The 27,030-nt window shown below is 38.6% G+C and overlaps 1 protein-coding gene across 2 annotated transcripts in view; it reads left to right on the top strand.

Annotated features, from left to right (window-relative positions):
* The window catches only part of LOC126059555 (cytochrome P450 2C19-like), a 34,772-nt gene extending 16,076 nt beyond the window's left edge, over positions 1-18,696 (top strand). The window contains exons 5-9 of one of the 2 annotated variants that reach the window (XM_049855316.1): positions 747-923; positions 3,390-3,531; positions 5,915-6,102; positions 10,344-10,485; positions 18,330-18,696. In XM_049855316.1, the coding sequence (XP_049711273.1) occupies positions 747-923; positions 3,390-3,531; positions 5,915-6,102; positions 10,344-10,485; positions 18,330-18,511 (831 nt within the window). In that variant the 3' untranslated portion in view covers positions 18,512-18,696. The remainder of the gene's footprint in view (positions 1-746; positions 924-3,389; positions 3,532-5,914; positions 6,103-10,343; positions 10,486-18,329) is intronic. The other variant, XM_049855317.1, reaches the window with a different exon arrangement.
* Positions 18,697-27,030: the final 8,334 nt, after the last annotated feature.

Below are 27,030 nucleotides of genomic sequence, written 5' to 3'. Positions count from 1 at the left end.
ACTTGGCAGAAATATTCTAACTTAGCATGTCAAAGAGGGAGAATGTATAGGACAACCGATGTTACTAAGTTTGGTTATGCCTCATCTGGGATCCTAGATGACAAAATGATTGGGGCTTACAGGGTATGAACCATAAACAATCATCACAATTTTACCCTGTGTTTAGCTGGCATATCCTGCACCCTGCCTAGATGACACTCGTGTGCTCTTAGAGAACTCACTTAGCTGCTCTGGTGTACAGGTATCTATCCACAAAATGTTCAGTTGGGTTTCATGGTACCTTCAATCTCCTCCCAGTTCTGAAACCCCAATTCTATTTCTATTTCAGCTTGATAGTAGTCATGAGTAGCTTTGTGGTCTATATCAATCAGGTTGCTTTGACTTCTTTAACCTCCTCTGTCCTCATCAGTAAAGTGTGAATCGTAGTAATTTATGCCATTGGTAACTGAAATTTGTAGAAAAGTATTGATATAAAAAATGAGAGGATTGATATAAAGATTCCTTTTATACTATAGGAATAATATCTGAGTATCAGAAATGATGATCATCATTGATCATCTGGTCACTTTTCTGCCTGGAATCTTTCTATAAGCATAGAGAATTATGTGTAAAGTAAGAAACTCCAGCTCCAGATGGAGACATTTTCATTCATCTTTATAGCTCCAGTTTTAACCAGGTTTCCGCACATCATACCTATATATTATTTAAAAGATTTATATTTAATAAATGATGTTTTTCTCTTGTAGGTCTGTAATGCATTCCCTTTGCTCACTGATTATTTCCCAGGGAGTCATAAGACATATATTAATAATGATGCTAATGTAAAAAGTTATATTTTGGAGAAAGTGAAAGAACACCAAGAAAGCTTGGACATTAACAATCCTCGGGACTTTATTGATTGTTTCCTGATCAAAATGGAACAGGTAAGATGTCAGAGGCCATTCAGTTCTTTATTGCGTTTCCATTTTGTGGTTAATTACATAGTTCTGTACTTACTAGGGATGGTTAAATGTCAGGCAAGAAATTCTTGACAAGCACTTTTAGTACCTAGGTATGCATAGATCTGCATTAAGCATCATAAAAAAAAAAAAAGCATCATAGAAGAAATAAATTGCTAAATAATTAGAGCATATAGACCCTGTTCTTTAGGTACTAATAATCTACTTAAAGAGAAGCAGAATGCACACCTCAGTGAAATGGAATCAATTACAAACAAGATAAAATATAGGAAATACGATGGCAAAAAACAAAGATGCAAGTGATCATTGCCCACCGTGAGAAGGAAAGGCTTGACCTAGGTAAACTTTCTGCATGTCCTGAGGTTTGATGCAGATCTTACAATATTTTCAGTGAAGGACATGAAAGAGCATTACAGATGGGTTGAATGGTGTATTCAGAGGATGAGAGGTTTGTGATGTCAAAGAGATAAAGGAGTTGGAAGAGCAAAGCCTTCATGGAGTGTTCTCAAAGATGAATTTGGACAAATAGGGAATTGGCTGTTGATGTCTTTCAGGGAAATTGTAAACATAAATGCTGGCATGGAAAGATTTCATCTAATCAGGTAGGTAGTCTACGAGTCATGCCAGGATGAAATGCAAATAATTATTAAGGAAATCATTCTGGTACCTGTAAAAAAACTCTGTATGATAAGAATGGAGCTCAAGGACCATCTGGGAGATTTTCCATTTATTTAGACTTGGTCTCAATAAGAGTGTGAACCTTGGAAATGCAGAGGTGTCTGAAATAAAATGAAAGTCGTTCATTATGTCATGTTCTCAGAGATCTAGGAAGAGAATCCGTGAGGCAGTGCCCAGGAAGTCAAAGAAGAAGCAATGTCTTAGAAGAAATGGATCAAATAAAATAGGGAAGTGAAGGATGTTGTATTCGGAAAGGCCTGTGAATTTAATTGAGATTTTGTGCTGGAAGAACCCTATAGAGTGTGGTTTTAGTAGAGAGGGGAGGGTGGGAGAAAAATAACAGGGGATTGTGTGGGAAACTGTAGTCATGAGACAAGACGTCATATTTGAGAAGTTTAGCAAAGAGATAATGATACACATGCCCTTTAGCAGTCATCCTCCATTTTGCCATAACCCTCCCCCATGAATTTTAGGATAAGTTTCCCAATGTCTGCAGAAGACAGGATTTTGGATTTTGATTTTGATAGGAGATCTCCTTAAATCTGTAACTAGGTGTGGGAGTAATGCCATGTTAGCAATAAAAAATGTTAAGATTGATAAACATGAAATGTATTTCCACTTATATAGCATTCTTTAATTTCTCTCAACAAGGTTTGGTGTAATCTATCTTAATTTTGATAGGCTATGCACACATGACCACTTAATCTTTAAATTCACTCGAACAGATGACAGTAGTAATATTGGTTTATAAGTGCTCTGCTCCTTTTTTGGCTTTAGAGCAATTTTGTGTTGATGAGTTAGAAAACAATGAAATTAATGTTGCCAAGGGAGTTGACTTGGTTTGCCTAACATGTACACCCATTGATAGGAGTAAATCAGTCTTAATGGGGTTAATTGTGTGATGTTAGATATGCCACAGGTCACCAGGAGATTTTAAGGTGCCCCATTAAAAAAAATTTTTTTTTTCATTAAAATAATGCTGCTCTAGTGTACTAGTCAGGAAAAGAGTTTTTCTTTAGGTATGTTGATGACTCCTTCAAGTCAATATTTCACGCTTTCCTTTTTGTATTGACTGTTCAGTGTCCCATCATCATCCCCTAGTCCTAAAGCAACCTCACTTGTTTAGAAAAAAAAATTTTTTTTCTTTTTTTATCAATTAAGATTGTGTTTGTTCTTCAATTAAACCAAATTAACAATATGCTTAATCACATAGTGGGTTTGTCTCATATTTACCTCACAAGGAGTCTCATGTTAGGCAGTCCAAGCAAGTACAAGAGCCTAGAAGCATCAAGGAGTCAAGTGTCTTGTGCTTGCCTTCACCAAACTCAATATATAGGCCTTTATCTTCATGTTTCAATCTTCTTGTCCCGAGATAATGTCTGTCCAACATGCACTTGCACATGTGGGTTTTGAATAAGAAGTAGGAAAGAGAAGAAGTTGTATCAGGGGACTTTTGCTCATATCTCATTGGCAAGAAATATGTTGTTTCACCCATATTACTGCTAAAGAAGCTGTGAAATGAAATTATTTTTCAAGTATACGATAAAGGGTTAGAAAATAAAGATTAGGTCAATTCATCTACAACCTCTGCCATGCCATAAAAAAAAAAAAAATACACTAGTTTATTTTAGAAAACTCCACTTTCAGTTTCTAAGTTTGCTTAGCTCTAGGACAACCTGAGTTGTTTTGGATGCATTGTCATTAAATATGCTGGCAAACTAATTTGTCAACATTTTGTCAAATCATTCCTAGGAAAAGCATAATCAACAGTCTGAATACAGTGTTGAAAATTTGTTGAACACAGTACATGATCTGCTTGGAGCAGCGTCACAGACAACAAGCACCACCTTGAGATACGGACTCCTACTTCTGCTAAAGCACCCAGAGGTCACAGGTAAAACCACAGATGGTGGGCAAGATAAAATTCAGAAAGGAAGTTGGCAAGACACAGCTAATGTATTCCATCATGTTTCTCTTAGACAAGGCTCATTATTTAAAGTTCTGTGCCCCCAGGTGCAATTTGTCTAAATTTGATGAAGAGGTAAAAATGGGAGAACTTTGCTCAATAGGGGAGTTTCTTAGTTATCTAGTGCTGCTTTAGCAGAAATACCACAAGTGGATGGCTTTAGAAAACAGAAATTTATTCTCTCACAGTTTAGGAGGCTAGCAGTCTGAATTCGGGGCATCAGCTCCAGGGGAAGTTTTTCTCTCTCTGTCAGCTCTGGAAGAAGGTCCTTGTTATCAAACTTCCCCTTAGTCTAGGGGGCCCCAAGTTCAATGGACATGCTCTGCTCCTAGCTCTCCTTACTTGGTGGTAATGAAGTCCCTATTCTCTCTGTTCATTTCTGTCTTTTATATCTCAAAAGAGATTGGCTCAAAATACAGCCTAATGCTGTAGATTGAGTCCTGCTGCCTCATTAATGTAACTGCCTCTAATACTGCCTCATTAACATCATAAACCAAAACTAAACCCATTGCCATTGTTGAGTGGATTGAGACTCACAGTGACGCTGTAGGACAGAATTGAACTGCCCGGTGGATTCAAATGCCAACCTTTTGGTGAACAGCCATAGCTCTTAACCAGGGTTTCCATTAACATCATTGAGGTTTGGAACAATAACACATGGGATAATCTCATCAGATCACAAAATGGTGGACAACCAGACAATACCGCATATCATGGCCTAGCCAAGCTGACACACATTCTTTTTTTATTAACTTTTATTGAGCTTCAAGTGGACGTTTACAAATCAAGTCAAACTGTCACATATAAGTTTATATACACCTTACTCCGTACTCCCACTTGCTCTCCCCCTAATGAGTCAGCTCTTCCAGTCTCTCCTTTCGTGACAATTTTGCCAGCTTCCAACTCTCTCTATCCTCCCATCCCCCCTCCAGACAGGAGATGCCAACACAGTCTCAAGTGTCCACCTGATACAAATATCTCACTCTTCATCAGCATCTCTCTCCTACCCACTGACCAGTCCCTTTCATGTCTGATGAGTTGTCTTCGGGAATGGTTCCCGTCCTGGGCCAACAGAAGGTTTGGGGACCACGCCCGCCGGGATTCCTCTAGTCTCAGTCAGACCATTAAGTTGACACACATTTTTGAGGAACACAATTCAACCCATTACAGGGAAGGGCACTGAGAGAAGGAAAGGACAGTGTGGGCAGAACTAAACATGATAAAGCTCTGGTGCGGTGTCAGGATTCCATGGGAAGAGAGTTGCAGCAGGAAAATTTCAGGAAGGCTACTGGCCACCAGGCCTAGAAAGCAACCAGTTCCCAGTGGAGTGGGTGGATAAAGCTCATGTGAGGGAAGACCAAGAATGAAGGGGATGTGATCAATTATCTCAGGCTTCTGCACAATTAGGAGATTATTACTAGGAGTTTCAAACTTCTAGATTTTCCAGAGCATCTAGAAGTCATTCTAAATTTGCATCTAAGAAATTAGTAATAAAATAAAGACACACTTTTAAATCAAAGAGTGTACAAAAATGAAATATAAGCATAGGAAAAAAAAATTTTTTTATCACAGCAGGGAACAATATTTATGTAGTCGTAATGATATAAAAAATGAGTATTGATATAACTAAAAATGGTGATATCAATATGATATAGAATGGGGTGGGAAATGTATGTATGAGTGTATGTGCATATGTGTGCATGAGTGTTTGTGCATGTGTGTATGCGTGTACACGCATGTATATGTGTGTTTTGTATGGGGGTGAGTTGAACTTGTAAATCCTTATCTCCCATACCTGGTTGTTGTTGTTGTTAGGTGTTGTCTAGTGGGTTCCAACTCATAGTGATACAATGTACAACAAAATGACACACTACACGATTCTGTGCCATTCTCAGAATCATGGCTCTATTTAAGCCCATTATTGCAGCCACGCTGTCAATTCATCTCGTTGAGGGGTCTCCTCCTTTTCACTGACCCTCTACTTTATCAAGCATAATGTACTTCTCCAGGTCAGGTCCCTCCTCTGAACATCTCCAAAGAAGGTGAGACCATGGGTAACCTTGCTGATATTTGGAATACTGGAGGGATAGCTTCCAGCATCATAGCAACACAAAAGCCACCACAGTACAACAAACTGACAGACGGGTGGTAGTATGTATGCAATTCTCTCCGTCTAGGTGTACTTCTGGGCATATAAGTTACATTTGTAATGATATGGGGACAATTTCATAAGGCTTCATGTAATGCTGAATTTCTATAGCAATTGTGCCAGTTTTCTCCTTTTCATCAGTTCTTACTTTTGTCTTATCAGCTAAAGTCCAGGAAGAGATTGACCACGTGGTTGGCCGAAACCGGAGCCCCTGCATGCAGGACAGGAGCAGCATGCCCTACACGGATGCCGTAGTGCACGAGATCCAGAGATACACTGACCTCCTCCCCATGTCCCTGCCCCGCAGGGTGACCCGTGACATTAAATTCAGGAACTGCCTCATCCCCAAGGTAAGGTTTGTTTCTTCAAGTTCTCTTAAAGTTCCCATATTCACAGTATGATTTCAATCTTCGACAAACTCGGGTTGAGAAAAGTGCAAATATCACAAGTGTTGTATCCAGTTTGGGGCTACATGCTTTATTGCAGGCCTTGAGACCCGGCAGTGTAAGTCTTACAAATTTGTTCTGCTTCTTTAGGATTGCTTAGGTTTCTCCTTCCTGTTTACATGGCCAGATGAATTTTAGTATCAGTTATAGTCAATTTCCCAAAACATTTCACTGGGATTTTAATTAGCGTGACTTTAAATTTGTAGATCAAATTGGAAAGAATTGACATGTTGAATCTCTCAATTCATGAATATGGTATATGCTACCAATCTATTTGGGCGTTCTTTACTTTTCTCAATAATGCTTTGTTTTCAGTGCAGTGGCTTGCACATCTTTTGTTAGCAGCTTTCCAAGGCCTTCTGACACATGGTGCCTACTTGCTCAAGCTACTCCATCCCACTTGAAGCCATCACATATTGCTATTATAATAAATAAAGAGAACTAAAATTTCTGTTTGGGACGGTAGGGCTGTGAGTTTGGTAAGGTTTCAAAAATTAAATCTAGTCCCAGATGATGTGACTATATATAGGAGATTGCAAATAATTCACAAAAAAAAAAAGCTTCAAAAACTAATAAACAAATTCATCAAATTAGCAAGAGTACAAGATCAACTTGCAAAAATCAGTTGTGTTTCTATAAACCAGCAATTAGCCACTAAAACATCTGCTAAGAAGCCAGACACAAAAGGTTACATGTTATGTTATTCATTTATATGGGATTGGGAGAGGGGTAATGGGGATAAACTTAATGGTAGGAGGCTTACCTAGGAGTGAAGGTAATGTTTTGGAATTAGATAGAGGTAGTGTTTGCACAACATTGTGAACGTACTAAATGCCACTGAATTGTTCACTTTAAAATGGTTGATTTATCTTATATGAATTTCAGGCATATAATTATTAAAAACAAACAAATAAACAAATAAAAACAGACAGATAGTAGGTGGGATTTGGGCTTCCTATGGACTGTGATTTGTTGACAACTGATTTAAGACAGCCATACCCAAAAAGCTTTCTGCAATGATGGAAATGTCTTACATCTGTACTGTATAATACAGTAGCCAGTTCCTGAGTACCTGAAATAATTTTATTTATTTTTAATTGGTTTAAATTCAAATATTATTAGCAACGTATGACTAACAAAAAAACAAAAAACCAAACCTGTTGCTGTCAAGTAGATTCTGACTTATAGCGACCCTATAGGACAGAGTACAACTACCCATAGTGTTTCCAAGGAGAACCTGGCATATTCGAACTGCCCACATTTGGTTAGCAGCCACAGCACTTAACCACTATGCCACCAGGGTTTTCGTTATCAGTATTAACTACTGCTAAATAATTACTTCTAAAGATCGTTCGGCTTGTATTTCTTCCAAGACAGATTTGTTGGTTCTTTTGGCAGTCCATGATATATTCAGTATTCTTTGCCAACACCACAATTCAAAGGCACTGATACCTCATTGGTCTTCTTATTCATCATCCATCTTTGGCATGCATATGAGGCAATCAAATACACCATGGCTTGGGTCAGGAGCACCTTAGTCTTCAAGATGAAATCTTTGGGGTGAAGTGTGCCTTAGTCTTCAAGGTGACATCTTTGCTTTTCATGACTTTAAATAGGTCTTTTTGCAGCAGATTTGCCCAATGTCATTTGATTTATTGGCTGCTGTTTCCATGGAAGTTGTCTGTGGATCCAAGTAAAATGAAATCCTTGAGAACGTCAATATTTTCTCTGTTTTTCATGATGTTGCTTATTGGTCCCGTTCTTAGGAGTTCTGTTTTCTTTATGTTTGATGTAATCCATACTGAAGGCTTTGGTCTTTGATCTTCATCAGTAAGTGCTTCAAGTCCTGTTCACTTTCAGCAAGCAAGGTAGTGTCACCTGCATAACACAGGTTGTTACTGAATCTTCTTCCAATCCTGATAACTTGTTTTTCATATTGTCAAGCTTCTAACCTGTAACATACCATTTTCACCTATCAAATTGATGAAGACAAAAGCTGAAAAATGTTGTATTGGTGAGGATATGTGTAGATGAGTACTTGCATACACTGGTGGCTGAATTACTAAATAGTACATCTATTTGGAAGACAATTTGACAATATCTAGTATAATATAAAATTTAATATCTTATAATGTAAGAATTCAAATTCTTGATGTCTACTCCGTGTACAATTGGAGGAGCAGCTAAATAAGTTTCATCATTGCTTGGAATAAAGGAATACTATAAACTATCTGTATATTCATCAAAAGTGAAATGGTTCTTTCATATTGTACAACATGAATAAGGCAGATGTATCTGTGTTCATAATGATGAGAGAAGCTAGACTTTATGAAGAAGAATGCAGCATTGAGATTGGAGGAAGACTGATTAACATCCTGTGATATGCAGATGACACAATCATACTTGCCGAAAGTAATCGTGATGCACTTACTGGTGAAGATCAAAGACTATAGCCTTCAGCCTGAACCTCAGTACAAAAAAAGCAAAAATTCAACTTAAACAATAAGCAATATCATGAGAAATTAAAAAATAAAATGTCAAAGTTGTGATGGATTTCATTTTACTTGGATCTTCAATCAATGCCCACAGAAGCAACAGTCAAGTAATCAAATGATGTTTTACATTGGGCAAATGTGCTGCAAAAGACCTCTTTAAAGTATTGAAAAGCAAAGACGTCACTTTGAGGACTATGGTGTGCCAGGTTTTTGGGGAACCCAATCCATGATATTTTCAGCTGCTTCATATGCATGGAAAAGTTGGGCAATGAATTAAGAAGACTGAAGAAGAATCAACGCCTTTGAATTATGCTGTTGGCTAAGAATATTGAACTATACCATGGACTGCCAAAAGAACGAACAAATCTGTCTTGGAAGATGAACTGCCAGAGTGCTGCTCCTTGGAAGCAAGGATGGCAACACTTCATCTCATGTACTTTGAACATGTTATCAGGAGGGATCAGTCCCGGGAGAAGGATACGATACTCAGTAAGGTAGCGGGTCAGCGAAAAAGAGGAAGACCCTCCATGAGACGGATTGACACTGTGGCAGCAACAATGGGCTCAAACATAGGAAGGATTGTGAGGATGTCACAGGAAGGGGCAGTGTTTCATTCTATTGTACATAGGTTCGCTGTGAGTCAGAACCAACTTGACAGCACCTAACAACAAATAGAATGTATGTGTTTGTATGGGACAATATTCAAATCATTCAATAAATATAAAAATCAAGATGTAGTAGAGTGCTTGACATTCGGGTAAAGGAAAGAGGAAATTGAGAAGTGACATGAATGCGTATGGGTTCATCTGCCTGATTTGCATAAAATATTTTTGGAAGGGCATATTTCTGGAAGGACATATAACTAATTGTGGGAATTACTGTTTCTAGAAAGTCTAAATGGGGTTCTTTTGTTAAATGCAATGAAGTCATAGTTTTGACTACAAGTGCTCTTGTGTCTTGATGTATTCTATTTTTTAATAAAACTCACCCTTTTAAGTAAACTGTTCATTGAGTTTTCACAGTTATGTAACCACCACCACAATTGAGATATAAGACATTTCAATCACCATCCCCCAAAAAACTTCCCTCCTGCTGTTATTGCAACCAGTCCACTCCACCGCCTCCAGTTTTGTCTGTCTGTCCCTGCAGTTTTGCCTTTTCAAGAATGTTATATAATGAAATGTGACATAAATGGAATAATTTATAATCAGTCATAACTCTTTATCTCTGTTTCATTTTTTTTTCAGAATGTAGAATAAAATTCATTATAGGTGAAATACATGACAACTTCCTTATAAACTGATCAATAATATTCTGAGGATAGGAATATATAGGAGTCAGTGAATCATGGACAAATTTTATATACAATATCTAAGACATTCAGAAGGTCTGTCACCTAGATATTCATTACTTCCATTATAGTTGGAGGCTACTTTTGTAATATTATTATTACAGATATAAACCCCCCGAGATATAAACAAAACCATCCTTGTTTACTACTTTATCTATCTGGGTGGAAATGTAACTGTGTTTCTTTGGATGTGTGTTTCCTCATCTATAGATCAAAGACATTAGGCTAAGTGATGTCCAGTATTTTACCAACTCCATGATTTCTGTATAACTAAGTCCAATGATACCTATTCATTCTAGGGCACAACCATATTAACTTCACTGTCTTCTGTGCTCCATGACAACAAAGAATTCCCTAACCCAGAGATGTTTGACCCTGGTCACTTTCTGGATGAACGTGGCAACTTTAAGAAGAGTGATTACTTCATGCCTTTCTCAGCAGGTAATAGAAATTTGTATCCACCTGTAATTTGTGTCCACCAGACACTCGACTCAACGGCAATGGGTTGATGGGTTATCCACCTGTAATTTAGGGAACAGGGTACCTGTAAGAGATCAGTTGAGGCTTGCATGGTGCCTATTTGGGGCTAGTAGAATTGCTGCTTGTATGTGATCTCAAGCACCATTCCCAATGCCATATGCTTTCCTATTCATGAAAAATTCTTAATATTGGGCCAGATTTTTTTAGTGAGTTTTGGGGGATGTGACCCAGTTCTCCCATAGTGAGAAAGTTAGGGAATGAGTTGATTGAATTCTGTCTCCAGATACATCACTGAGCTACCCAATAGCATCTCCTACAGGGTGAAACTCATTTAGATTGCTAGCATCTTTGTGAGCCCCTCACACCATCTCCCCCCTGCCCCAAAGCTGACCTCTAGGGACACAAATATCCATAAACACAGAATGTGCACTCAAGGGCCTCATCTACTCCCTAGATAAGAAAGCAAATGAGTAAACAAACCATTATAATCCAATATGACTAGAGCTGTGAGAGAGGGAACTACAGGCTGCTCAGGGGACAAACTGGGAAAGCCACCAACTTCCTGCTCTCACATACCTCACAATAAGGCATAAAATGGAATAAGCAGCATTCTAGTAATAGCAATGAAATGTGAGCTGCATTACAGGGGCAGGGAACAAAGAAAGAAGAGAGGGCAAGGCATTTTTGAAAAAATTGTAGTAGTGTTTATATATATATTTGTATACATATGACAAAACATTTCCCCTTTTCAACATTTTTAGATGTACAACCAGTGACATTATTACATTTATCACGGCATACAACAGTCACCCGATATCCATTTCCAAATTGTTCTCTCACCCTTATCAGAAGCTCAGTAACCCTGAGCAATGCCTCTTTCTCCTTTGCTCCTTAGTTGTTGTTGTTAGGTGCCGTCGAGTCGGTTCCGACTCATAGCGACCCTATGTACAACAGAACGAAATACTGCCAAGTCCTGCACCATCCTTACAATCATTGCTATGCTCAAGCCCATTTTTGCAGCCACTGTGTCAATCCACCTCATAGGGGCTTTTCCTCTTTTCCACTGCCCCTGTACTTTACCAAGCATGATGTCCTTCTCCACTTCTTCACCAACACCACAGTTCAAAGGCGTCAGTTTCTTCTTGTCTTCCTTATTCATTGTCCAACTTTCACATGCACATGATACATTTGAAAATACCATGGCTTGGGTCAGGCACACCTTAGTCTTCAATGTGACATCTTTTCAACACTTCAAAGAAGTCCTTTGCAGCAGATTTGCCCAATGCAATGTGTCTTTTGATTTCTTGACTGCTGCTTCCATGGGTGTTGATTGTGGATCCAAGTAAAATGAAATCCTTAACAACTTCAATCTTTTCTCCATTTATCATGATGTTGCTTATTGGTCTAGTTGTGAGGATTTTTGTTTTCTTTATGTTGCGATGTCATCCATACTGAAGGCTGTGTGTGATCTTTGATCTTCATCAGTAGGTGATTCAAGTCCTCTTCACTTTCAGCAAGCAAGGTTGTATCACCTGCATAAAGCAGGTTGTTAATGAATCTTCCTCCACTCTTGTTGCCCTGTTGTTCTTCATATAGTCTAGCTTCTCGGATTGTTTGCTCACCATTCACATTCAGTAGGTATGGTGAAAGGATACAACCCTGACACACGCCTTTCCTGACTTTAAACCACTTAATACCCCCCTGTTCTGTCTGGACAATTGCCTCTTGATCTATGTACAGGTTCCTCATGAGTACTATTAAGTGTTCTGGAATTCCCATTCTTTGCACTGTTATTTGTAATTTGTTGTGATCCACACAGTCGAATGCATTCGTATAGTCAATAAAACACAAGTAAACATTCTTCTGGTATTCTCTGCTTTCAGCCAAGATCCACCTGACATCAGCAATGATATCCCTGATTCCATGTCCTCGTCTGAACCCAGCCTTAATTTCTAGCAGTCCCTGTCAATATACTGCTGCAGCCATTTTTGAATGATCTTCAGCAAAATTTTGCTTGCGTGTGATATTAATGATATTGTTCTATCATTTCCACATTCAGTTGGATCAACTTTCTTGGTAATAGGCATAAGTATGGATCTCTTCCAGTCGGTTGGCCAGGAAACTGTCTTCCATATTTCTTGGCATAGACAAGTGAGCACTTCAAGTGCTGCATCCGTTTGTTGAAACATCTCAATTGATATTCCATCAATTTCTGGAGTCTTGTTTTTTGCCAATGCTTTCAGAGCAGCTTGGACTTCTTCCTTCAGTAGCATTGACTCCTGATTATGTGCCACCTCTTGAAATGGTTGAAAGTCGACTAATTCTTTTTGGTAAAGAACTCTGTATTCCCTCCATCTTCTTTTGATGCTTCCTGCGTCCTTTAGTGCTTTCTCCATGGAACCCTTACTATTGCAACTTGAGGCTTGAATTTTTTCTTCACTTCTTTTAGCTTGGGAAATGCCGAGTGTGTTCTTCCCTTTTGATTTTCTATCTCCAGCTTTTTGCACATGTCATTATAAGACTTTACTTTGTCTTCTTGATTCACCGTTTGAAATCTTCTGTTCAGTTCTTTTACTTTTCCTTTCTTCCTTTTGCTTCAGCTGCTCCACCTTCAAGAGGAAGTTTCAGAGTCTCTTCTGACATCCATCCTGGCCTTTTCTTTCTTTCCTGTCTTTTCAATGACCCCTTGCTTTCTTCATGTATGGTGTCCTCGATGTCATTCTACAACTCCTCTGGTCTTTGCTCATTAGTGTTCAAGGTGTCAAATCTATTCTCGAGATGGTCTCTAAGTTCAGCTGGGATATACTGAAGGTTGTATTTTGGCTCTCATGGACTTGCTCTGATTTTCTCCAGTTTCATCTTGAACTTGCATATGAGCAATTGATGGCCTGTTCCACAGTCGGCCCCTGGCCTTGTTCTGACTGATGATATTGAGCTTCTCCTTTGTCTCTTTCCACACATGTAGTTGATTTGACTCCTGTGTGTTGCATCTGGCAAGGTACATGTGTATGGTCACCATTTATGTTGGTGAAAATGGGTATTTGCAATGAAAAAGTCATTGGTCTTGCAAAATTCTGTCATTCAATCTCCAGCATTATTTCTATCACCAAGGCCATATTTCCCAACTACCAATCCTTTTTCTTTGTTTCCAACTTTCCTGTTCCAATCACCAGTAATTATCAATGGATCCTGATTGCACGTTCGATCAATTTCAGACTGCAGAAGCTGATAAAAGTCTTCAATTTCTTCATCTTTGGCTCTAGTGGTTGGTGCGTAAACTTGAAAAATAGTCATATTAACTGGTCTTCTTCTAGGCATATGGATATTATCCTATCACTGACAGTGCTGTACTTCCAGATAGATCTTGAAATGTTCTCTTTGATGATGAACGCAACACTATTCCTCCTCAAGTTGTCGTTCTTGGCATAGTAGACTATATGATTGTCCAGTTCAAAATGGCCAATACCAGTCCATTCAGCTCACCAATGCCTAACATTTATGTGTTCCATTTCATTTTTGATGATTTTCAAATTTCCTAGATTCACACTTTGTACATTCCAGTTTCTGATTATTAATGGATGTTTGCAGCTGTTTCTTCTCAATTTGAGTCGTGCCACATCAGCAAATGAAGGTCTCAAAAGCTTTACTCCATCTATGTCATCATGGTCGACTCTACTTTGAGGAGACAGGTCTTCCCCAGCTGTCTTTTGAGTGCCTTCCAAGCTGGGGGGCTCATCTTCCAACACTGTATCAGACAATGTTCCGCTGCTATTCATAAGGTTTTAACAGGCTAATTCTTTTCAGAAGTAGACTGCCGATCCTTCTTCTTAGTCTGTCTTAGTCTGGAAGCTCAGCTTAAACCTGTCCTCCATGGGTGACCCTGTTGGTATCTGAATACTGGCGGCATAGCTTCCAGCATCACAGCAACAAGCAAGCCCCCACAGTATGACAAACTAACAGTCCCATCTCTAGTAACTACTAATAAACTTTGGTTCTTTTACATTTGCTTATTCTAGATATTTCATGTAAGTGGAATCATGCAATATCCACCCTTTTGTAACTGGTTTATTTCAGTGAGCATAAAGTTGTCAAGTTTCTTCCATGCTGGAGCATGGATGAGGACTTCATTTCTCTTTATGGCAAAGTAATATTCCATTGTCTGTATGCACATTTTGTTGTCTGTTCATCTGTTAATGGTCATTTAGTTTGTTTCTACCTTTTGGCTGTCATGATCAGTGCTGCAGTGAACATTGGTGTACATTTATCTGTTTATGTTTCTGCTTTCAATTCTTTTAGGTGTATGCCTAGGAGTGGTACTGAGTGTAGCTCAGTGAAGTATCTGGAAGCAGAAGGCAATCAACACCTTCTCTAGCTTTCTTACTTTAGAAGAACAAGTGGTAATGTTTTTAGGAACCTCAAACTATTTTTCACAGTTGCTGTACCATTTTACACTCACAATTTTTCCACATCCTTGCCAGCACCTGTTCTTTTCTTTTTCTTTTTATTATTGTAATCTTAGTGGGGGTGAAGTGATATCTTATTGAGGTTTTGATTTGTAGTTTCCTTATGACAAATGACATGAGAATCTTTTCAGGTGCTTCCTGACCATTTGTATTTCATTTTGATGAAATGTCTGTTTATGCCGTTAGTCCATTTGTCTTTTTTTTTTTTTTTTTTTTTTGCATTGTTAGTCTTTTTGTTTCAGGAGGTCTTTATATATTTTGGATATTAAACCATACCAGATACAGAGTCCCCCAAAATGTTTTCCCAGTCTGTAGGTTGTCTTTCACTATGTTGATAAAGCTCTTTGATGAATAAACATTTAAATTTTGATAAAGTCCCATTTATTTATGTTGTCTTTTGTTGTTCATGTTTTTGTTGCCATATCTAAGAACCCATTGTTAAATATTAAATTTCAGAGCATTACTGATATGTTTTCTTGTTAAGAGTTTTATAGTTTTAGTTTTTGCATTTTGGTTCTTGATATATTTTGAGTCCACTTTTTTTTCTTTTTCATTTGGAGGATAGAGTTGTCTCTGCACTGTTTATTAGAGTGACTCTTCTTTTCCTCATGGAATGGACTTAGCATCCTCATAAAAACTCATTTGATCACAGATGTGTGGGTTTCTTTCTAAACTTTTAATTCTATTCCATCAGTGAATATATCTATCATTATATCAGTACCCAACTCTTTTGACCACTGTAGCTCTATGATATGCTTTGATATAAGAAAATGTGAGTCTTCCTACTTTGTTGTGTTTTTAAGAGTGTGTTGGCTAGCAGGGGCCCTGCATAGTTACACATAAATTTGAGGAATGGCTTTCCATCTCTGCAAAGAAGAATGTTGGCATTTGTTGGGTATTGCATTGCATTTATATATTGCTTTGAGTAATATTGACATCTTAACAATAGTAAGATTTCCAGTCTATGAAAATGGAATGCCCGTATATTTATTTAGGTCATCTTTGATTTCTTTCAGTAATGATTTATAGTTTTCAGTGTACAAGTCTTTTACATCTTTGGCTATGTTCATTCCAAGATATTTTATTATTTTAGATGGTATTGCAAATGGACTTGTTTCCTTAATTTCCTTTTCTGAACATTCATTGATGATATATAGAAGCCTGATTGATTTTTGTGTGTTTACCTTTTATCTGGTCACATTGCTGAATTTGTTAGTTTTTGTAACTTTTTTGTGGATTCTTTTGGATTTTCTATATATAAGATCATGACACCAGCAAAAAGGTATAGTTTTACTTCTAATTTCTTGATCTGGTTACCTCTTATTTTCTTTATTTTGCCTAATTGCTCCAGATAGGGCTTCCAATATAAAGTTGAACATGAGCTGTGAGAGTGGGCATCCTTGTTTTGTCCCTGATCTTAAAGGGAATGTTCTCAGACTTTGTCCGTTTCGTATGAGGTTATATGTGGACTTTTCCTAAATGTTCTTTATTACTTGAGGAATAGCCCTCATATTCCTACCTTGTTGAATGTCTTTTTAATCATGAGAGCATGTAGGATTTTCATCAAATACCTTCTCTTCATCAACTGAGATGATCTTTTGTTCTATTAAGGTGCTATAAGGTATTGATAGATTTTCTAATGTAGAGCTACCCTTGCATTCCTAAGATAAAATTTACTTGAATGTGGTGCATAATCCTTTTAATACGTGTTTGGATTAAGTTTGCTAGTATTTTGTTTAAGATATTTTCATCTATAGTCATAAGGGATTTTGCAGTATAGATTTCTTTTCTTGTGTTGTCTTTCCCTGGCTTGATATCAAAGTAGTACCTAGTCTCATAGACTGAGTTCGGAAATGTTCCCTCCTCTTCTATTTTTGAGATAAGTTTAAGAAGCAGTGGAGTTAATTCTTAGAAATGTTTCCTATATTCCTCAGTCAAGCCATCTAGTCTGGGTGTTTTCTTTTTAGGGAGATTTTGATTACTGATTCAGTCTCGTCACTTGTTATGGTTTTGTTGAGGTCTTCCATTTCTTGTTGAGTCAGTATAGGAAGTTTATGTATTTCTAGGACTTTGTGCATTACATGTAGGTTATCTAATTTCTTGGTGTACAATTGAGGGGCAGGCTATTTTCACCTATGTAATTAACCAAAAGGACAGAATAGGACATTCTCTCTATATCAAATATGTTAGAACTGCCAGCCAATTACCTGAGTGGTCAGGGAAACCATGAGAATGTGTCTGCATACCTTACAATGATTCCAGAGCACCCTGATCTTCTTCCAGTCGTGAGGTTCCTTCTTGGATATTGAGATTTCAACACCTCCTGTGTGTCAGTTGAGTTTCTGGTCATGAAATAAACTTCTCTAATTATTTGGCTTTTGATGCCCGCATTGGATCTGGCATGGAAAATACCCAGATGGCAAAGGTCTGTACACTCCCATTAAGCAACTCACGTTTTAGCAGGAATGAAAAATAAATAGTGACAGAATTACAATTCAATGTGATTTTTGCTTCAATGAAAGCAAGACTATGATAAATATGATGTTGAGGAAATCATTCGAGAGCAAGATTCTACTGCCTAAGGGGATCACATTTTAATGAGAAAGTGACGTTTGACCTAGTTGTTGAAGAAAGTGTGATGGAAGTATGTCTTAGAGAAAGAAAAAAGCATGAAATAAATCTAGAAAATGCATGGTGTGGTGGAAATTGACAAAGGATGAGTATGGTGAGAGCTAAGCATGTGGGGTTGAAGACTGGAGGAAAGGTCATGGAAGTCAGACTGGGAACATAATCTGAAGGGCCAATCAACCAGTTTCACCCTTAAGCCTTAAGATAGCTTCGGGAGCCATTTGAAGATGTGAAGTGTGGGAGAAGCATGTTTAGATATGTGCTTTTGAAAGTACATGAGGGAAACATAGTCTTTGACTAAATTTATGCCAGGGGTACAGAGGAAACACAGATGTATGAGCCCCTTCCTCTTACACCTCTCCCTTTAATGTTCTTGGACAAGCAATGTAGGTGGTTTATAGGAAAAGAGTGATGGAAACTTGAAATGTCAAAACAACAAGTACAATCCAGGATACTTAAAAAAGTACTTGGTATAGAGCTCAAAATAAATATTCCTTGAATGAAGGTTTTTGTTAACATAATGTATTATTAGTTAGATAGCAAGTTTGTTCATACCTCTGTCCATCTGTCTATGCAACTATCCTTCCATCCATCCTGCTTTTCCTCCACCCGTGTATATAATTATTCATCAAATAATTACTGCATATTCTGTCAGTACCAGATAAGAAACATAGCGTCCACGGAGTATCTAACCTCTCTGCTTGTTATTTTCAGGAAAACGAATGTGTCTGGGAGAAGGCTTGGCCCGCGTGGAGCTGTTTTTATTCCTGACCACCATTTTACAGAAATTTACCTTGAAGCCTCTGGTTGATCCAAAACATATTGACACCACCCCAGTGACCAATGGCTTGGCCTCTGTGCCACCCTCGTATCAGCTCTGCTTCATTCCTGTCTGAAAAAGCCATACTGTCATACTGCTCCCCTCCTGTACTTGCAAATCCCCTGCACTGGGGCGTCGTTAACTCCTTCCCTTTAGTTTTCTTGAACTCTCCTCTCCATATCCCCTATTCCTTCAAGATCTAATGAATATCCACTGTATTAAGGGGAATTTTTGTGTTTCATGAAATAAATTTATCTCTTGTTCTCCATATTCTGTAATACTTATATTGATCACCATGGCTTAATCTTTCCCTAACTGAATTCTTTCTGTTATCACTCTCAAACATAGCAAAGAATGATTTTTTTTCTGTTGCCATCAAGCTCTTTCTGACTCCTGGTGACCCCATGTGTCAGAGTACAACTGTGCTCCATAGGTGTTTTCTATGGTTGATTTTGAGAAGTAGATCACCAGGCCTTTCTTCTGAGGCTCCTCTGGGTGGATTAGAACTGCCAAACTTTTCTTTAGTATCTGCATCACTAGTGACTCCTCAAGTTGTAAAAAGAGCACTAGTATTTCATGATCAGATGTGTCAGTCAAGATATGCAAAATATTATCCCCGAATATTCCTAATATTTATAGGAGGCAAGATTCTGGATGAACATGTATTTGATACTTTAAAAAATTTGTATGAAACTCATGGGTATAATGAGATTGGGTAGTTGCTCTTAACTGCTTTGAAGGAAATAGAGAAATAAAAGGATTATTTGTGGGCTTCAAATTCCCAGTAGCCATACCCTATAAATGACATAAAAGTTTCTATGTGTTCCCTGAAAAAAAATATGTTTTCTCCTATAGTCACAAGCATAAGGTTTCAGGAAGCAAAACCCAGAGTTTCATACTGTGAGTGGCTAAACTGTAATGCAAGTTGATTTCCCAACCTTGCAGGGTGTCTTCTGTTAAAGTGAGATTATTGATTGGAACCTCCTAGAACCACGACCCTATAGGACAATGGATTGGAAAGGAATACCAAAAACCAAAACCAAACCCAGTGCCGTCAAGTCGATTCCGGCTCATAGTGACCCTATAGGACAGAGTAGAACTGCCCCATAGAGTTTCCAGGGAGCACCTGGTGGATTTGAACTGCTGACCCTTTGGTTAGCAGCTGTAGCACTTAACCACTACGCCACCAGGGTTTCCTGGAAAGGAATAGGATCTTTGAAAATCAGAAGGGAGACATGTAGGCAGACTCTGATGAAGCTGGGGACACTGAAGCCACTAATGTGGCTGCTTTGCCAGTAGAAGTAGTCCTTACACTCCTGTCTGAGGTTTGGTAAATTAACCTTACTTTTCCAAGAGAATCTGTAATGGCCTCCCCTCAGGTATTTTCCCTGCAAGACACTGCTGATTCTTCTCAGAACCCACCCAGACACTCATCTTGTCTTCTGGATTATAACTAGACATAAGTTTCATGAGGCCCAAAAAGATAAGGTACAAAGTATGACCCATAAGTTTGCTATACTCCAAAAAGATGCATGATTATTCCAATTTATACAGACAGAAATCTAGAGAATTTGTGTGGGGATGGATGTTAAGCAGTTGGGTAATGGTAGAAGGAACATAGAGTTGAATCACTGTGAATTTATTGATATGGGTTTACTAAGCAGAGCTTCTAGATTCAATTTCATAGCTCAAAGGGTTAGACCTAGCCTTCCATCCCAAAAGAGCTCAGAGGACATATTTTTCATAGCTTGAGAAATAAATAGGAGAGGAGTCCAAGTATACTTAAAGAGCTCCATGGTTGCTCTACCGTGTAGGTTAGAATTTACAGAGGGAAGTACTGCCACTGAACTGGGAATCTTTAAGTGCAATGGGGATAATTGTATCCCAGGTGACAGGGCCCAAGGGGTGCACTTAATCACCAAAGACAAGGTGTGTGTGTGGTTACCATAATAGACAGAGGAGTGGAAACATTAATCAGAATAGTCTGACTAGTGGAGAACTATGGTTGATTATAGCCTTCATAAGAGAGAAATAGATAAGTGGTGTACTAAAAAAAAAAAAATTTTTTTTTTAAATACTAAATTTTGATGTAGGACTGCACTACACTGTTGATAATTTATACTGTTAATATTTCTCCCAGCCTTTTCCAAAAGTATCTATAGTTTTTAACAGAGTGGCTGTGTGTCAAAGTCAGGATTTTTTAGAGAAACAGACCCAGTACAATAGATAGGTGATCAACAGATATTGTCTTAGTCGTCTAGTGCTGCTCTAACAGAAGTACCACAAGTGAATGGCTTTAACAAAGAGAAATGTATTTCTTCACAGTAACATAGGGTCAAAGTCCAAATTCAGGATATCAAATCCAGGAGAAGGCTTTCTTTCTCTGTCAGCCTTCTCATCAGTCTTCCTCTGGTTGATGAGCTTCCCAGGCACAGGGCCCCCTGGTCCAAAGGACGTGCTCTGCTCCTGGTGCTACTTTCTTGGTGGTATGAAGTCCCCCACTCTCTGCTTGCTTCCCTTTCCTTTTATTTCTTGTAACATAAAAGCTGATGCAGGTCACTCCCATGGGAAACTCCATTTACATTGGATCAGTGATGTGACCTTAGTAAGGGTGTTATAAGCCCACCCTAATCCTCTTTAATATAAAATTACAATCACAAAATAGAGGACAATCACACAGTACTGGAATCATGGCCCAGCCAAACTGATACACACAACTTTTGGGGAATGTAACTCAGTCCATGACAGATATAAATATACGTGTGTAGATAGATTGAGATTCATATCTGGGGAATAAACTCATGTGATTGTGGGGCTGGCAAGTCCAAAATATGTAGGTGAGTCTGGAAAACATGGCAGTCTTGTGTCTCAAAATTGGTAGGTCAGCTGATGGAGGAGCCAGTAGAAGTGGTCTGTTTATCCTCTGGAGCAGAATACTCCCTTGAAAAACCTCCATATTTGATTTCAAGGTCTTCAGCTGATTGGATGAGACCCACAGAGATTATGGGGGCTCATCTGTTATACTTAAGGTCAGTGGGTTTAATCACATGCAAATAGTTCATTATATCTAGACCAGTGTTTGATCAAGCAATTGGACACTATTGGCTAGCCAAGTTGAAGCATAAGCAATCACATTGTGCAGTTCATTTGGGGAAAGAAAATAATAAGACTTTGGGGGATTATTCTACACTGGTTATGTACTTACAATACCAGTTTGGTTCACCAGTAAGAGTAGGGGCTTATGGAGGCCAGGTAATCAGGGAATATGGAAAGGATAGTAGAAAAAAGTTGTTATAAATATAGTTATATCAGAGACAGCACAAATCATTCCTTGTTGAGCTAAGATAAAATCTAATGCAATTCGGTAATTCAATACCACCTTTACTAAGGACTCTAAAGGTTCTTTTGGTGTAGTTATTTCATTAGCAACACAATCAGCAGTTTGGGCCATAGTGACAGATCGATTATGAATGGACATTTCCAATGGCACAATTACGAACCATGGTATACTAGCACATAAGAAAGACTACCCCTATCCTGAATAACCAGCTATGGGATTGTTTGTAAGAACAAGGTCTCTCTTCTTTCTGGATATAAATTCTGAATCACTTTTCCATAGTAAGTTATCACTGTATGAATGGGTGCTCATGGAAACTCCTAATATTCCTAGAGTACATTGGCCTAGCACACTCCAGCCAGCTAAACACATCAAAGCCCAAATATAAGATGAATTATTGTACTTTTTTGCTGCTGTCTTAGTCATCTAGTGCTGCTATAACAGAAGTACCTCAAGTGGATGGCTTTAAGAAACAGAAGTTTATTCTCTCACAGTCTAGTAGGCTAGAAGTCCAAAGTCAGGGCATCAGTTCCAGGGGAAGGCTTTCTCTGTCAGCTTTGGAGGAATGTCCTTGTCATCAATCTTCCCCTGGACTAGGAGCTTCTCCAAACAGGAAACCCAGGTCCAAAGGACGTGCTCTAATCTCGGCACTGCTTTCTTCGTAGTATGAACTCCCTCTCTCTCTGCTGGCTTCTCTCTTTTATATCCCAAAGGAAATTGTCTCAAGACACAATCCAATCTTGCAGGTTGAGTTGTGCCTCGTTAACATAACTGCCGCTTTGTGATCCTTGTCAGAGAAGACAGTGGTGGTAACTGGGCACCACCTAGTTGTGCTGGACTCAGTCTGGTGGAGGCTACGATAGTTGTGGTTCATCAGTCCTTTGAACTAATTTTTCCCTTGTGTCTTTGTTTTTCTACATTCTCCCTTGCTCTAGATGGGGTGAGACTAGTGGAGTATCTAGATGGCCACTCACAAGCTTTTGAGACCCCAGACGTTAAAGCAGATGTTTTAATCAAAGCTTTCTTTTTAGTTATCACCTCTTGACCTCTGGGGATAAGGTAGGATGGATCAGATTTAGAGGCTTTTAGATCTGTACATAACGTTTGTGTCATTAAAGAATAATTAGGAATCTAAGCTTGACAATAACTACAAAGACCTAGAAATCCCCTTAATTGTTTCCTTGCCTCAGGCAAGGGAAAAGCAGCCTTGCCTCTTTTGGGATCCATGGAAATGCCTTCTGTAGAGATTAAATGACCTAGGTATTTGACAGAAGGCTGAGCTATTTCCAGTGTTTCCTTTGAAGCTTCATGTCCACCAAGGGCTAAATGTTTTAACAATCCAATACTGTCTTAACAGAGTAGATTTACTTGGAAGTTGCAAAGGCCACAAGTCTACGTGTAAAATTTGAGAAAAATAACTGGGAGGTTCTATATTCCTCGGGCATGGCATTCCAGGTCAGTTGGTTTTCCTAGGAAAAAGGAAACAGGTATCTACTTTTGGGGTCAAGAGGAATGTTAAAAAATGCACTAATCACAAACCCATTACTATTGAGTCAATTCTGATTCATAGGGACCTTATACGACCAAGTAGAATTGCCTTATAGGGTTTCCAAGGATCAGCTGGATTTGAAATGCTGACCTTTTGGTTAGCAGTTGTAGCTCTTAACCATTGTGTCACCAGAGCTCAAAGGTCTGTAACAGTAAAGCACACTGCTTCTAAGGGAACATTAGAAAGTAACAGGTATGGACTGGAACAATGGGGTAATTAGGAATAACAAAATGGTTTATTGCATGTAGGTCTTGAACAAATCTCCGACGCTTTCTGTGAGGTTTCTTAACAGGGAGGATAAGCGTGTTGCAAGGGCTAGTGTAGGTGACAAATAATCCTTTAGAAAGAAATTCTTGAATAATAGGTGTTATTCCTCCTTTTTTTTTTTTCTGTTTGAGTGGGTATTGGGGGATCTTAATAAAGGGTTAGATACATCTACTAGGATTTTAATAGGTTTAGCAGATAAAGCTTTACTAACGTCTATTGGAAAACCTGGTGGCATAGTGGTTAAGAGTGAAGGCTGCTAGCCAAAAGGTCAGCAGTTCGAGTCCACCAGCTACTCCATGGAAGCCCTATGGGGCAGTTCTACCCTGTCCTGTAGGGTTGCTATGACTCGGAATTGACTTGACAGCAACAAGTTTGGTTTTTTTGGTTTTTATGTGATTTATGGCCCACAAAGTTTCAGAGACTTGAGAAATAAGTTCAGAGGGGAGAAAACGTATTGGAAGAGAATTTTGAAGAGGCATTGTAGGGGCTTGCATATGGCGAATAATCTCTTCCTTTCAAATGTTATTCATTCCTGAGTTTAGATTATTAGGCAAGATTAACAATATTTCCCCCTTTTCATTAAATTGTAAGTGGCAATTCCATTTAGATAAAACATCTCTTCCTAATAAATTAACAAGTGTTTCAGGGCTTAGTAAGATGGGGATGAAAACTTTCCGTTGAACCAAGACAGAATGGTGCAGGTAGAGAATGAAAGAACGTTCTTCTTTATTTGTAACTTCCACTAAAACTGAAATCTTTTTACTCTGGGATGGGCTTTTTGGGCAAGTGAAATTTATCACAGATAAAGCAGTCCCCTAATGAAATAAAAATTTACAAGGTTCTCCATTAGTATATGTAGTTGCTTGTCTTTGAGAGTTTAGAGCTACCATAGAAAAAGTCTCTGTTCTGTCCGGAGAGCCCTTTCGTTCTCAATGAGGTAAAGGAAGTGTGGCTGAGGTGGAAGCCTTCTGTTTATTCTTTAACTTAAAGCATTTGCTTTTCTAGTGAGCAGGGCTTTTATAATAGTTTCAGAAACTACTTCGAGGTCTACTGGAGGGTTTTAAACCATTTTTTTCTGAGTAGACCCATTTAGCTGTTGTAACTGGAGGGCTATTGATTTATTTAATTTGTTAGTTTGAGCAGTTTGCTTTGTTCCTAAAGTCTAAGTAAGCTCATAAACTAAAGCAGTTAATTCCTCAATGGAAGCTGCTTTCCAATCTAAACGATGCTTCTTGACTAATTCTGCATTTTCAGACTTGAGGCCAGAAATCACTGTATTGAAAGTTCCTTTCATTTTCTCATCTGATGGGTTCAGCCCAGGATGTTCTGAGAACTTCTGAAATAATCCGTATCGATAATCATGAACACTTTCATCTCTGTGTTTTGTGCAAGAATGAACTTTCATCCTGGTGATTCTGGAGGAGAAAGGCCTTAAGGATTCCATTTATGCAGCTGGTTGACTTAGTCTTTAACTTCTTTGAGAAGAACATTGGCTTATATCTGAAGCTAAACTCTCTTTTTTTCTTTTTTTCCATTCTGCACATTCTCAGCATAATTTTACTTCCCTAGGACAAATTCACAGACGAATTAATTTATATAAATTAGCCAATCTGGGCTGGTAAGCATTAATAAACCCAGAACCCAGTGCCGTCGAGTCGATTCCAACTCATAGCGACCCTATAGGACAGAGTAGAACTGCCCCATAGAGTTTCCAAGGAGCGCCTGGCGGATTTGAACTGGCGACATCTTGGTTAGCAGTGGTAGCGCTTAACCATTACGCCACCAGGGTTTCCGGTAAGCATTAATAAGGACCCTGAATTGTCTAGTAAATTTATGGGGATCTTCACATCACGAATAAGATCATCTGTCTTAGAATCATGAGTACGATCTCTCTAAAAGAAAGGAAGTGCACGTAGAGTACTTTTAGATGGACAAATAAGCAGAGGAGGATGTAGAGAAGAGGTTGCTGGCAGAAGGAGCTCCTGCGAGGAGTCTAAATACAGCAGTGCTGTGGCTTTCTAATTCTTTATTTTTTTTAGTTAATTCAGAAACCGCATTCTGCAATTCTTTATTCTGTTTAGTCAGTTTAGATAGAGAATTCTGCAACTTCATGGCTTCCAATTGCTAGGCAGAAAAAACATCCCATTACAATTTTTTTTTCTTTTATTCTGGAGTGCCTCTTTTCTAATTACTGCACAAATGATTCAGTTAAGCAAGTTCAAAATTCCATAATTTGGCTATTCATTCAAACTGGACTTAGTAGAATCATGCCAAGTAGACAAAAAGAAGCAAGAGGAAGAACCATAATGCTTATTTATATAATGAGCAGGAGTTTTCAGAGAAAACCCCATCTTGCCCTTGGCATTAGCATTCTCCATACTTCCAGAGGGTGTGTACATTAGCTCTGGAAGCTCTTCAAACAGAGGATCAGAGCTCTCAGCTTCTCAGACCCCGCTAATTTATTTAACAAAAGACTGCCACAGAGTTTGGGAATGCAGCTCTTAAAGTTCTGAGGTCTTTAAACAGTGACCCTGAGGTACCTGAAACAAAGGAACTTATGTTCTGTTCAAAAGACAGAGAGGAGAGAAAAACAAATCCTTCAATAAATGCTGGAGGGCCTGTATGAAAAGTGAGCAGGGCTGGGACCCAAGAGGTGTTTACCTGCCTTAACCCTTGTTATGGCATGAAAAGCAGACAGGCCCAAGAGGTTTTGCTCTGATTTTCTTGCTGCCCTGGATGCTGCAGAGGTAAAATCCATTGAGTTGCTTCATGGTGTTGCTAGTAAATGTCTTAGTGAAGCCCCTGGACCAACACTCCAATTTAATATTAAAAACAATTATAATTTATTGAAGGAATGAAGCATGGGAGAGCTTGTGTTTGGCTGTAATGCTATGCTCTGCTTTCTGGCAAAATGAAGAGATATGTATCAAGTAGAGTGAGTACAGATAACAGTGTCACATCAAGGCAAATGACAGGAAAGGAGGTGAGATTTTCAAGGGTGGCAATTTAACTGCAAAGCTTTCTTTACATTAGTTTCTAGTCTAACACAAATATCTCACTCCTGATACAATTTAACTAAGGCGATATTTCTAAAATGAAAAGTATAGAAAATTTTGACATGAAAGTGTAGTGATCAGAAAGTTTAGTGCTACATCTGAAACTAAAAAAAAAAAAAAAAACCCAAAATCCAAACCGTTGAGGTTGAGTGAATTCCGACTCATAGTGAATTGGAATCTTTGAACACAAAGCTGACCATTAGTTCGGAAATTGCAAATGAACTCTGCTTCCTTAGCTGAGGCGGAGCCCTGGTGGTGCAGTGGATAAGAGCATGGCTGCTAACCAAAAGTTTGGCAGTTTGAATCCACCAGCCAATCCTTGGATACTCTATGGGGCTGTTCTACTCTCTCCAATAGGGTTGCTATGAGTTGGAATCAACTCCGTG

Source organism: Elephas maximus, chromosome 16 (assembly GCF_024166365.1).
Source record: "Elephas maximus indicus isolate mEleMax1 chromosome 16, mEleMax1 primary haplotype, whole genome shotgun sequence".
In the NCBI taxonomy this organism is placed as follows: Eukaryota; Metazoa; Chordata; class Mammalia; order Proboscidea; family Elephantidae; genus Elephas; species Elephas maximus.
Note: the sequence above shows the minus strand (reverse complement) of the source record. Positions and strands in the feature narration are given on the sequence as shown.